Source organism: Squalius cephalus (genome assembly GCF_949319135.1).
Source record: "Squalius cephalus genome assembly, chromosome: 24".
Classification (NCBI taxonomy): Eukaryota; Metazoa; Chordata; class Actinopteri; order Cypriniformes; family Leuciscidae; genus Squalius; species Squalius cephalus.
The window spans coordinates 26408511-26423332 of NC_137145.1; the positions used below are offsets into that span (position 1 = coordinate 26408511).

General features: G+C 39.2%; 1 protein-coding gene across 2 annotated transcripts in view; it reads left to right on the plus strand.

The window, feature by feature from the left end:
- ror2 (receptor tyrosine kinase-like orphan receptor 2) overlaps nt 1-14822 on the plus strand; it is an 87878-nt gene that overhangs the window by 65076 nt on the left and 7980 nt on the right. For both annotated transcript variants that reach the window (XM_079862181.1, XM_079862182.1), the window contains exons 3-4: nt 6982-7269; nt 8888-8915. In XM_079862181.1, coding sequence (XP_079718307.1) covers nt 6982-7269; nt 8888-8915 — 316 coding nt within the window. The remainder of the gene's footprint in view (nt 1-6981; nt 7270-8887; nt 8916-14822) is intronic.

A 14822-nucleotide genomic window follows, 5' to 3' on the forward strand; every position in this document is an offset into this window, starting at 1 on the left:
GTCTACTCTGCTCTGATTGGTCAGATGGCCCAGTCTGTTGTGATTGGTCTACTCTGCTCTGATTGGTCAGATGGCCCAGTCTGTTGTGATTGGTCTACTCTGCTCTGATTGGTCAGATGGCCCAGTCTGTTGTGATCGTCTACAGCAGGCGTTCTCAACCCTGGTCCTCGAGGGCCACTTTCCTGCAGAGTTTAGCTCCAACCCTAATCAAACACACCTGAACCAGCTAATTAAGCTCTTCAGGATTACGAGAGAGCTACAGACAGGTGAATTTGATCTACACAGTGTACAGCACATGTCGGAAACTTCAGATCCATCCAGAGATCCTAATGCTTACCGATTGCTGATTAACAGAAGTAGACGTGTTTGTGGGCATGTCACGTTGTTTGCTAACCATAATAGGGGCACTTTAACCCTTTTAAACCGGCTGTGTCGTCGCCGACACATACCAGCAATCTGTATTCATTTTACCGTAACTCCGTTACTCCGTAACTCCGTTACTCCGTAACTCCGTAACTTGCACTATAAAAAAAATTCAAATTGCCCCTGACAGTAGACAACATGCGCTTTCGACAATATACGGCGTATTACGGTAATTCCGTCAGGGCATGACAGCAGCTTTCTGGCAGAGCGGGAAGGAAGGATTTGAACAGGTTAGAGTGTATTGGACTGCATAAAATGATAAAAGAAACAAACAAATACATGGCGATAGAAGTGGTAGACAGCAGAAGAGGGGATTGGGATGATTTTTAATGAAACATGGGCGGCGATTGGCCGTTACTCTTTCACGTATCTTAGCATGTGGTGTGTGCATGTGTATGTGTGCGTGCCTATGTTTGCATGCATTTGTATATGTGTGTGCGTGTGTGTGTGTGTGTATGAAAAAAAGTGTCCTATATGAAAACTGTGCAACCCAATGTCACAAAAAAGACTTGTATATATGTATTATAGTTCATTTTTAAAGTGTTAGTTTCTTTCGTTCGTGATTTTTCTGATTTTTTCTAAATAAAAATCAGTAAATTTATTCTTGTTTTTATTTTTATTTTTGTCTATTTAAATTATATTTACAAACTCACCACACACAGTAATGGTCAATAACTGTAATTTGTTGAAAGCTAATTTTTTTCTGAAAAAGTTGACACCATGAAGATAGCACATTGGTTTAGAATTTTACAGTCAAAAAATCAGATTCTGTGAGAAACACCTGTTTTAGCTTCAGGTTCTAAAGGGTTAACACACTTTTCAAAAGTGCACTTTGTAATTATGTCAAATTAAAGTACATTTTAAATAATTGTTTTAACCTTTTCCAATTAAGTGTCCAAAACATTCAGTTCAAACTTAAGTATTCTTTTATTAAAATATATTATTTCCATACTATTTTTAAAAGTATGCTAAAGCCTACTTCCTTTTCACAAGGGTGGCTGGCTTCAGGTCTGCATATTCCTCCATCGTTTTAATAACATGTTTGGGATGTTTGATCAGTAATAACTTGGCGACGTCTGCTACAAATAGTGTTATATTTAAGCATCCACTGAAAACAACTATAGACAACTATTGTCTTTGGGATTTTTTCGCCCTTAAAAATCCCCTTTATTCATCTTAAAATATTGAAACTGTAAATGCAGCATTTAGTGTTGCGTTTGAAGGCCAGAGGCTGGTTATACGGAGGGTTATAGTGGCCTGCCAGCACTGCTTGTGTTGTTTATCGTTCCAATCATGGCCGGCCACAAATAGTCAGACCCACTTAACCTCGCCTGCGAGATGCAGAGAGAGGCATACGAGTTTTAAGTTGGTTTTTTTTTCCATAAACTGCATGACATTTGAAATATATACTCGAGTCATATTATTTAAATTTTTTATTGTGATCATTATTATTAATTCAATAAGGATCTGAATCACAGCACAAAACTCCTATTGTTTTACTTCAACTTTTCCTGGTCTGACACAAACGAATGCTTTACTTTTGTACTGTTCACAGCACACTGTGACCCTGCATGATTGCAAGTACAGCATCTTCGCAATAGGTGCAGACTTGTACTTTGTTTAGTGTACTTTTTGTGATTCAATTGCACTGGCACACATAGATAATGGACTTGTGTAATATCATTTTCACATTCTGCTTGTTGTAACATGCTGGCCTGAGCTGAGTGTAAGTCTAGCCGCCTCAGACGGTGTTTGGAGAGCGCTGTGCTTCACTGGTGTGGAACACACTCATGTACAGTAGTAGACTCTCTCATTATGTCACGTCTTCAGAACGTCATCTGAGCATGATCACAACACCCTCACTCATGTTTCCACACCCATTATAGATAGCAGCGCCTGTAACGACTTGCCTGTACCTCTCGCTCATTCTCTCAGGCTGCTCGTGTTTTCACAGCATCTCCTCACTTTCTCCGTTTGGGTGTGCAACACAAACGGGCCTTTCATGCCTCAGCTGCTTTACAAATCTTCTGTGATGTGATGCAGATCTTGTCAACGCTGCCTTGTTTTGCTGGTGTTTTTTGTGCGTGCGGTTTTGGCTTATACCTGTCGTCTTTTGTTGACTGTTGAATTATCTGCCTCAGGATCATTATGGTTTTCACGTTGTTCCTAATTGAATGGTGTTTCTAGAGTTGCCTTAAGCCCAAAGTATACTTTGGTTTATACAAAAAAAAATGTATTTCATCTATTTAATAGATTAATAACTGATAATAGTTTGAAGGTTTGAAAAGCCCATATGCACGCTGACTTTTTTTGCTCTAATTAGTTGATCCTGAAGGTGGCGACACTGACAAAATCGGAAAAACAAAATACCGGAGAAGGCAACAACAATAGATGCCTGTATTTACGAGCACTTCTGTGAGGGGATGAAGACATGCACGCAAGTCTAGTTTAAAAGAGTACCAAGACATTTTTATCCGTCATGACTTATGAAGAGAAATAGCGCAGACGCTAGATGAAGATGAATCTTTCTAGTGTGCATGTATCGAGCACACTATAAAGCATGTATCGAGCACACTATAAACTTTGAAAGGCCACACGTTTGGATGCGTTGCCTAAGAACTGTATACTTGCTCTTGTAGTCATTCATGCGTGGGTTGGACAACTTGGCAACTGCGTGTCAACCCATTTAAGGCTACATACCACCCTTATGATGGCTGTGGGTTGTGAAGATACGATCTCAGATCAGGTTCAAGAGCGCAGCACATTTCATGTCTGCTTGATAAGGCTGAGGTCTGGCTCTTGCGCACACGACTGTTTATTTGAGCTGCGTCTGGCTCTGTACTTGCTATGAGCTCACACTGTTCAGCCTGAGGTTACCCAGGCCCATCACCTCTTCTCTTTGCCCTTTTGCTGTCACTTTCTCTGTTTTCCCATCATGCAGTGCTGTTGCATTTCTCACTTCCCCACCATCGAGTCATCTCTCATGTCTTTGTGAAGAGGAGGAGGCCTCTGACTCACCGGGGCCAGACACTGCTATTTTAAAACTGACTACATTCCTTGACGATCCATTGACGAGTCCATTGACAATACAATCGCCATATAAATATATAGAGATCTTTTTTTCCTAGCTTTTAAATCGCTAATTCGAAAGTAAAAGCGAAAGTAACGTGCATTCACAACGGTGCGGAGCAGAGCGAGCGTTTTCAAATAATTCCCGTGAAAGTTGAGCTTCTATAGGAATGAACTGAAAACGCTTGCATTGCTCCGCTCGCTCAGCGCCAGAGGACACGCACCCTTATGAATGCCCATGCACATTTTAATTGGTGAATTAGCGCCAATTTGGGTGCGGCAATTGCTTGAATGGTGGGTTCATTTATTATTCTTAATAAAAACACAACAACAAAACAGAACAATGACGAACTTGCTAAAAAATAAATCTTCCGCCATCGCATGTCAAGAGTGAGGTGAGGTGAAATCTGAATCCTCTTGCTCGGCTCACGCTGAATTGAGCAGATGCGTTCAGTTTTTAACTGTAGTGTTTGTTCTCTAACTGAACTAACTAAGTTTTATTACTATAAAAAAGGTTCAGTGGGGTTCAATAGGGAACCCTAGGGTCCTCGAATCAATTGTTAAATAATGCTTAATGCCAAAGAGGTTCTTTATAAGAACCTATTTCTTAAATGATTGCAGAATACTTTCATATTTTACAGTTTTTTTTCTCAGTATTTAACAGAATTTTTAGCCTAATCACTGGCAAGCTAAATCTTCCTCGACAGACATTTATCTAGCTTGAAATTTACTGACATATGTGAGAGATTTACAATGCAGAGGGTTAAAGAATGGCGGTATAGAGAAAGATTGCAGAGTCTTTGAAATAGGGGATTTGCAATATTGGTTATACTTGATTTATATTATAAAAAATGACACAATAATATTGTATATATTGGTTGACACTCCAACATAGTAGGCGGCGCTATTGCACCTTAATGCTGGTTGCCACTTGTCATAAAACAAAAAAGAAAGACGGTGTGTTTCTGCTGCTGTCGCACAAAACCATGTCGGAGAAGAAAGGTTGTCTCGCCAGTGTGTGTGTGTGTGTTATATTCCCCAGTCTGCAGGAAACAAACTCTCGTTCCACTTCCCTGAACACATATTTTGAGCGATAACATTTTTTGTTGTGAAAACACTAAGTAAACAAGAAAAATTAATTTGATAACACAACTTTTTTTCCGAACTTAATATTTCAATTAATATTATAACTGTGAATTCTTGTAGCCACGGTATTCAAAACATATTGTAAAAGTCCTACTTTGAAATGATGTTCGGATGTTTTATGAACGGCTGTCCTGCACATTTGCGAAGCTCTGCTCTACCCAAAATGAATGGCTTTTTCAGGGTTTGTTTGCTACGCTGCTTAGGTCTACAAATCATAGGTTCGCCAAAACAAACAAAACCCCTCCTGAGACATTCCTTTCATCCGCAGTTGTCAGGATGGGACCACTCAACAGAAGATGTTTGTTTTGAGCTGAAGCTGGCGTTGTTTAATCCAGATGTGCTTTCCCTGAGTTGAGTAGTTCATTTCAGATTCTGCCATCTAATGCAGGGGTCAGACCTTGACTGGCCGGCTCCTGTTTATCTTCTCCATCCGAAAATTAGACAAAAACTTCAACTAAAACAAACACAAAAATGTGATGTAGCGAATTGAAAACTCTTGGTTGGAAAGCAAAAACCCTGGAGCGGCTCATGCAAACAAAATTTTGAGTCTGTTAATAAAGCAATATCACATGAGCCAGAGTTTTATAACAGTTCATAGAACAAGTAGTTTATGTGATTGAAAGAGGTATTTCAATAAGAAAAAGACGAGGAGAGTCGAAAAGAAGCTCTTGTTTGTGGAACTACTTTCTTACGCCGCAGATTCGGGATCTGTCAACCTAGTTCAAAAGATGTCTGTGTCCAAGCTTCTGTTATTAATTTGACACTGTCACATTACATCTAGCAATAGTGGTTTCTGAGGAATTGTTGGCGTAAGGAGAGGCCGCATTTACACAACATTTCAATAAATATGTTAATATTGAGTAACTGGCATATTAGAAACACATTAGACTCTTTTCACAGACTGTGATAATGTGTTTTCACAGTTAATAACATTGTCAGTAACATTTTAGTTTAGTGTCCAACCCTCACTATTAACTAGTTGCTTGTAAGCATGCATATTACTAGGATATTGTGCTGTTTATTTAAAATGCACATATTATTGCCTTATTCTGCGTGACCATATTCTACATCCATAATCTACCCAATACCTAAACTTGACAACCACATTACTAACTATTAATAAGCAGCAATTAGGAGTTGATTGAGGCAGTAGTCATAGTTAATAGTTAGTTAATTGTGAGAACTGGACCCTAATCTAAAGTGTGACCATATTGTCAGTCTAGCAGTTTTTTTAATTATTTTTTTTATACATATTTTATCATTATTTTATTACACATAAACTTTTTTTTTTTTCTGTTTGATTAGTCTCTATACTTTTTTTCCTTATTTGCAAAGTTGTGGAAATGCCATAATGGATATTTTTCCTCAATTAGCTGTTGGAGCGAACTGGAATGCTGCAATCAAACTGGCCGTAGTTTCCCAATGTCAAACTCTACATCTGAGAACACTGGAAATGAGAATAGGGTCCATATTGCCAACAAATGAAGTTTTAAATCAAGTCCTTTAGCCACAGCAGAATCACTGTAACACACAGTTGTGGAGTTGTGGCTTTAAACAGATTGGTTGAGTGAATTATTCAGTGAGTCATGTATTCACAGAGCAGTTTTACTGCAAACTGAAAGCTGTATTTTCTGCCGCGCAGAGACACAGAACACACTGTTTTCATGAGCTGCTCGTGTGTTAATGTGCCACGCTTCACTCTGAAACGCACTGTGAATGTGTTCATTGCGTCTATTTATCACACACTATGGAATTTGATAATCGCACTGATATATCATGATTTGATTAATTATTCAGCCTCAGATTTATTCCATTCTAAAAATGTTCAGTTTTAATGTGTGAATGTATGATGTAAAATTGATATTTAGGGCCAGATTTACCAAACTGCTTTTTTCGGCATTAAATAGTGCTGCAAACACCAGTAAATTGACCACTGCAATCCCTAGTTAACCCTCTCCTCCCATACATTTAGCCTCTGAAAGGGAAACTCCAGCAAATGCATATACAACAAGGCCCGGCACAGAAAATACCTTTTCATTGCTAATTTTTCACTGACAGTAGTTTTTAACTGCAAAAGATGTTCGCTGTTAGTAAAATCTGGCCCTTCATTTGTTTCCATTCACAGTGTTTTTTTTTTTTCTCTGAGACTTGAGTCTTGTGCTCTTTCCTGAGGCAGAAACCAACACATCATTTTAAATGTTAAATGGTTTGACGGTGTAAATGTAGTGTCTGTCACGGGCGTCTGGAGGAGGATTGGGGGTTGATTTCTTCTTAAGCCTGCATTGATGCTCAGGGTCTCCACCTTTGACCCCTCTAACAGCCTTCCTTGCCCTTTTCCCTCAGGTTATTTCCTGGAGTTTGTGGAGCCGCCAAACAATATAACTATAGTGCAGGGCCAGACGGCCACTTTACACTGCAAAGTAGCGGGCCACCCGCGGCCCAACATCCGCTGGCTGAAGAACGACGCCCCGGTGGTGCAGGAGCAGGGCCGGATCTCCATCCGCAAGACTGAGGCCGGATCCAAGCTCCGCATCCAAGACCTGGACACCACCGACACCGGATACTACCAGTGTGTGGCTTCAAACTCCATCAAAGTTATTTCAGCAACTGGAGTGCTATATGTGCGACTGGGTAAATGACTGCTTTTTTTTTTTCTTTTTACCTTTAATCTGTGATCCAGAAACAGCTCTGAAATGAATACCAACATTATGATTCACACATGATTTTTTTATTCATTGTTTTTTAAGGGGGAATGAACTACAGGTTGCATGAAGCATTGCGAATGAAGTGATCAAATCAAACCAATGCCTTTGTTGAACATAAAATGGTTTTTGCTAAAATATTTAGCTATGTACAAATATATTTGTATACATATATTGTATACACAACCGTTAATTCAGCAAAGACACATTAAAATGATAAAAAAAAGTGTAAAGACATTTATAACATTACAAAAGATTTCATATAAATGCTGTTTTTTTCTGTACATCAAAATTCAGGATTCCTCAAAAATATGAAGCAGCACAACTGTTTTCAACATGATGATAATCAGACATGTTTCATCAAAGAGTGATTTCTGAAGGATCATGTGACTGAAGACTGGAGTAATGATGCGCTTTGATCACAGGAATAAATTACAGTTTACTAGATATTCACATAAACAATGTTTATTTTAAACACAATATTGCTTGTTTACTGTTTGATCTCTTTGTTTAGCAAAAGAGACTTTCAAAACCATTAAAAAATCATACCGAATACTTTTGAAAGCTAGTGTATTTTGAGACTCAGTGACATAATTCGCAATGCTTCATGGGAATGGGGGATGCAGGGCTTTTCCGATTGGTGGAGCTCTCTTCGGGATTATGGGTAGTGTAGTTTTTCCACCAGGAATCTTGCTATTAAATAATAATAAATTACACTGAAATCACACTGCCTTCCATAGGGGAAGATTTCACTCTGTAAATGTTGTAGGTCTCTTTTGAAAGGTTTATACGCCGTCATTAAAAATCAATTTCTCTACAGAGAAAATGAATGGGTTTTTTTATTTCCAGAACTCTGCTGTTGCTCTCTATAGGAAGAAGGCACACATTTCCATTCATTGCAGATATTTGTTGGTTTTAATACATAGTTATTTTTGTAAATGATTGCCATGAATGATGGCGTCACATGAACCCAGCTCAATTAAATATACCTGTGTGGCATCCCAATATAAACTTTTACAACTCTTCAGTTCCTCACAGTCGGGGCCTCAATCAGTGCGTTCTCCTCTGTATTGTAGCTCTAGTGTTTTCTTTTCCTGTTCACCCATTTTCGCTTATTTGGGGAGTCCATTGATTTACAGAGCAAACTAAAGCAGCTCTGTTTTACAGCCACATGCGCCAAATCTCACCCTGGCATCCCTGTATATTTATAGGAAAGCAGCAGCATAAATCTCAGTGTTCCTGCATTAGGACTCTTCTTAAGAAACTACTTCCCACTGTTTCCTTCTGGGGGGGAAAAGATCCCTTTTATGTGCGTACGGTAAATTCTCCACAAGGAGCACGTCCAATATTTCACATTATGCTTCTGACAGGTTTAGGAGCTCGCTTGCACCGTGCCTCCTGCCTCTCTGAAAAGTCATCTTGGCGTAATAACACTCCAACTTCTCTTGAGCTGAAACGGCAAATTAGGCTTTGTGAAAACAGCTGCTCCCTAAGGGAAGATCATGTTAAGACGCTAGTCCGTAATTCCTCCTATCTGTGTTTTACAGGACAGTCCCCACCCACTGGACCAGATCTGTAAGTACTGCTTCTGTCCGTTTGTCTCTGTGTGCATTCACTTTTCCCGGCTTTTTGTGTTTGTTTCTGTAAATAAAAGGTACATAATTTCCACGTGGTCAATTGTTTATTCCAACCCATTGGCCTCATCTCTTTCAAAAATGCACCTACATTTCATGAATTTTAACAATTCCTCTCAAAAGGAGTCAGATGGCAGGACTTTGAGTTGGATCACAGTGTTTAAAAAGCTGAGTCAACACATTTCTGCTTAAAATTGATCCGATATCTTCGCAGTTGCGTGAACTGAAGCTTGAGAAGATAGAAAAACAGTTTAGTGTTTAGTTTAAAGCTCTTTGCTGGCTGTAGTCTTATAACATAAATATGGCAAAGGGTGGATCAACGTAAGTGTCTCTTTCTCTTACTCTCTTTCTATTTACCTTGACATGACAAAAAGCTTTGGTTGATTAGTGGAAATAAAAGCAGGACCTGCTTTTCCAAAAAGAACAAAAACACAGGATTGTATCTTGGCATGAGCCAGTATCTGACTTAACTTCCCCGAGAGCCGGAGAGATCGCTGGCAGCCACCTTTGCTTGGGGAAATTTTATGGCAGATCCTCATGTTTCCTTTTCCAGGTTAAATAAATGGTACAATGTCTGTGGGGATATTTCCAGGGCAGTGCTCGTGTTAATAGGATTCAGCCTTCATTCCCACAAACTGACATACTGTAGATCAGTGCAGTAAAGGTGCAGCCACATTCACCGTTGTTCGGCGGATTTTTGTGGGTTTTCAGTAGGAATCCACGCAACCTGGAATTTCGTGTGAGGGCAAAAGATTTCTCCATGCTCGTGTTTGTTGACCAGCAGATGGCTGGTTTGACAGTGGCTTTCGTGTGAGCAGGGCTTCATACGTCGCCACACTGTAGACAATGACCTTTTTTGCCCACTAAAAATCCTGAATGTCTGTCTTTTGTCCGTGAAACACAGGAGGAGATATTTTGTAAAAAGAGTGAATGGAGTCAGACAGTGGTGGAAGATAAACAATAAAATAAGTGGTCTTCTGAAGCCCTACTATAGACTTGTGTGAGGAACAGACCATAATTGAATATAGTGTACAAATGGACCTTTTTGTGTCTATTGAGCTCTATAGTTTCTGTCCACATTTATTTGTATTGCATGAAGATGAACACCTGGGACAATCTGCTAAACATCCGGGTGAATACGTTTACACCTGGTTTAAGATGCGTTTCAGGGTGATCACAAGTGGTCAGCTGGGATGCATTACCGTATCCATCTGATTTTAGCATGTATTTGAACATATATATATATATATATATATATAGTCACTTATGTCTGAACTTTATCTAGACTACGTTACTCTCATGGAAGCGCCAAATGTGGTGCACGATTATTTTTAAATGACGTTTTGGTACAACACAGCAAATGTGTATTGCTTGTTTTGTTGTGCTTTCTCACATTCACATGCATTCAGGATGCACAAGTGTTTCGAGATCACAAAACGGTTTAGACCCCATTTTCATCTGTATTTAGCACTGACCACTTGTGTTCTGCTCACTAAAAACACATGCTAAAGGGGACATATCATGAAAATCTGACTTTTTCTGTGTTTAAGTGCTATAATCGGGTCCCCGGTGCATCTACCAACCAAGAAAATGTGAAAAGTGACAACCCAGTAACTTTGTTTTGGTGAGCCTTTCTCTGCAAGCATGACAATAAGCCGCTCAGATTTCGCTCCCCTCCTGACGCAGGAAGGGGATCTTATTATAATATTACCGCCCCTTAATCTACACGTTTCCACCAACGGCACCGGCATTTGGTTTTCGCAAGAGACAACAGTGTAACCAGTTGTTTCTGAGTCTCTCTGTAAGTCTGCACTCCACTACGGGTTATTTCTGAGATTATTCGCGTGTTTTGTTATTGCATCCGAAGCTCGTGTAAAGGATCGGCTCTCTTCTGAACGGGGGCGCAGCAGCAGCAGCTCATTTGCATTTAAAGGGACACACACAAAAACAGTGCGTTTTTACTCACACCCAAAAAGGGGCAAATTTGATAAGCTATAATAAATGATCTGGGGGGTATTTTGAGCTGAAATTTCACAGACACATTCTGGGGACACCATAGATTTATATTACATCTTGAAAAGGGGCATAATATGTCACCTTTAATGTGTTAATGTTGATGTTAGGTGGAAATGGGATCTGGCCCTGTTTGCACTGGGTCCTAAGTTGAGATGAGAGCTTCAGTAAGATGTGCGGCAGGTAGAGGTAGTTTGCAGTGTTTGTCTTCCTTCAGTTCCCAGTACTGCATATTAGGGCTGTCAATCTTCCTCTATAATACTACTTGAATTCCATTCCTTATTTTATTTAATATTCGAATAATATTCGAATATTAAATGCTCAAATTCATCCTATTATTAATATTTACGACATTACACAGGCTTATGGATCGCCAATGCCACTATAGCATGTGGTTGTTGTTACACGTTCTGTCCACTAGAGGGACATCTAACATTACAATAAACATTTAGAAACAGGTGATCGCTTTCTTATTAACAATAAAACAGCGGAACAAAATGAATGACTTTAATTTGTCAACTTTTGTCTGATGTTGTGTCATAGAGTTTCACAACTCTGTCAGTGATTGTTGCGCGGCTAGGAACCGTGTACCTTGGCTCAAGCTCGTGAATAAAATCTTTAAATCCAGACCCCTGCGTGATGTTGATCGGTCTCATATCTTTACAGATAAAGCGTGTCAGTTTGTCTGTAATCGCCTTTTGGCGGACAGCTGGTAAGCCCCGTGATGAGGAGAGGAGAGAGGCAGAGAAGAAGTCATTCTTGCCTGTTTTAGTGGCGGTTCCTCGGACAGATCGCTTAGCTTGTCAGGGTGTAACGTTGTCCGGTGTGCCCTGAGGTTGTTAGTTGAGGAGTGATATTTCATTCGGATTTTGCTTATTCTGCAGATTGCCACTTCTTTATTTGTAATTTTTCCATTTATGGTTTGAAATCCAAACACCTTCCACACATCGCTTCTCAAATTGTCAGGAGTGGTGATCTCCGTTTCCGTCGAGACATTGCTCTCCGCCATTTTTGACAGTATTGTTATGATGATACAGCGTGGATAACGTGCACAATTGTGTTACGATTCAAAAACAAAAGCATTTCATTTTCACATGCGTGTAAGCCATGGCAGCGAGAAAAGCAAGATTGCATATAAACAAAAAATTAAAATATACATAAAAAAGTTTATTTAGCCTAATCCTCAGTGTTAACTCCTCTTCCTGTACCGACTGTTTTTAAACAAATGTTTTTATCAGGAATACGTTTGTCCAACTGTTGAGCTGAAAATGATTCCTGCCTGCAATGCACAGTTTCTTTGAACTCGCCTCTTAAGGTCCTGATATACTCACAGAGAAGTTCTTTTCCGCTCTCCGCTTATACTGTTTACTGTTAGCGAACATCCCAACGCTGTCTACATTTAGATGAATATGTCAATATAGCTGCATGCTTTCCTCTCAATAACAAAATTATCAGAAATCAGCAGTTCAGAAAGCCTCTGATCTCAGTGATGTGTGTGTTTGCACCAGCTCTGTGATTCAGCGCTCCAGTCACGTCAAGTTTATTTACATAGCACTTTATACAACAGATCGCTTTAAATCAGCAGCTTTACTGAATTAAAGACGAAAACAGTGTCAGTAGCCGCGTTTCCATTACAGATTTGCGCAAATGTTTTGCGCTATTATCTAAATATCGATAAAAAACTATTGCGAAATGACGGCGTTTCCATTAACCGATGTTATGCGACTAAAACGTCCTTTTTTTCTCTCGCGATAAGTCATTCCAAAAATCGCGGCAACGGACGTTGGTTTATATAATAGGCCTATCCACCGCATTAGAAATTATTATTATTATTATTGGAAGGAGACGTGGCGTGCTATCCAAGCATTAATGGCAGGGAAAGACCCTTATAATGCGAACGACACATAAAGCCTAAGGAGTTTCTGGGTGTTTCGCCCTCATTTCTGATCCGAGGTTTTGATTGTGGCATTTCTTTGAGATTTAGAATATTCCTATAGGCTAATTATTGTTTCTTTTATGAATTTATTAAAGAACTCTGTCTCGTATTGTGTCCAAACGATCCATGTAGGCTACTTTTGTGTCCATTCATTTTTCCTTTTTTAACCCGTAATTGAAAAACGAAAAATTAACGGTTGTTGTCTTTTTAAAATGCAAAGTTGAACACCAACATTTTTAATTTGAACTGGCTACACCAACTGCTGCGCAAAAAAGTAAATAACGACAAATTTTCAGATTTTTGTTTGACTTTTTGCCCCTTTATTAAACATTTAAAATATTCACAAATTAATATGGAAAACATGTCGATTTTACTGGTTTTCTAAGGCCAAATTAGAACCTGGAATTGATGTTTTTCCCGCAGTGCTGAATGAGAAGAGCCATTAATATAATTAATAAACTATTGTTTTGGCTAAAATCACATCTCCATTTCCGCTGTTAAGCAGATGCGCTTTTAGAGAGAAATGCACCTTTCATACGGATTAATCAGAAGGTAGGCTATTAGCTTCCGATTCGAATTTGTTCGTTTTAAAGTGGACATTTCAAGCTTTAGCGTAGACCTACATAGGCTATATTTTGTTTCAGTTCTCGCGCTCCAGTTTACGGAGATCATGAAAGTGCGTTTGATTGTTTCTTTTATTTTACAAAAGCACAGCGTTTTCTTGTTATTGTGAGTTTACACAAATAAAAGTGGTTGAGAATAATGTATTATTATTTTCTGTATGACCAGAAATGATAGAGTATAGCCTATTTTAAGTTGTTTCCACTGTTGATAGGAAAATGCAAGTGTTCGCGCCCGCGCCTCCGTGCCATGCAGTGCGCGCTCCACATTCAGCTTTGTTCCTTTTTTGCATAAAAGCGTCTTCTAAATATAGCATATTAAATGTTATAATAAAATAATATAAAATGATTATTATTTTCGTAGCTATACATGGACCTCAAACACACCGCGTCTTCTAAGTCAGGTGACTGTAAATGCGCAAAAACTGTTTCCATTGCAGTTTTGCGTAATATTCCTTTTTCGAATCGCCTGAAAAACCACCTCATGCGAGCGTAAAAACTTTTTTTGCGAAAAACGGGAGTTTTTGCGAAATTGACGTGTTTCCATTGTGCGTATTTTCAATTCGCAATTTCAATTTGCGCAATTTGAAGGGTAATGGAAACGCGGTGACTGTCTCTTTCAGTTAGAATTACAACTTAAATTTCTACTATAAAGCGGCTCTTTTTATAACGCAGAGAAGAAATATACTATACTATAAAGCAGAGAAGAAATGAACCGGAGAAGATTTACATCTCAAAGAAGGCGGAGCCTCAGAGCCACACCTACTTATTACATCATCGCCACGGACCAATGGCAGTTCGAAGGTGTTTACCAGCCAGAGCGAACTTTCCCGGAAATTTTCTTTGAAATGACGTCACACCAGCTCTTCGATTTCGCTTGAAGTATATCGGGGCCTTTAGGGGTCAAAGGAAAGTCTGCATTTGTTCTGTGGGACAGCGAGGATAATCTACAATAAGAGCCATTAACGAAGAATATTATCCAAGTAGAAGAGCATTAAGACCACATGTAGATGTATTTGATCGAGGGAGAGTAGTGTTTTTCTCTACATAAGTGGTTACAGATGAGCACGAGAGGCACAAATCCCCAGTTGCGTTGCTTACAACTTGACAGCCTCATTGTCTATTCACACTGATAAATGTTGAGTATATGTGAGGTGGGTCAGAAAGTGAAAAAATGTTGACGTCAAACTTCTATGCAAAACTAATATCCAGTTGTTGCAAACTTTGAACAGGTTACAAAGAACAGCGCTTAGAGAAATAATGCTTTGCATTTATTTTT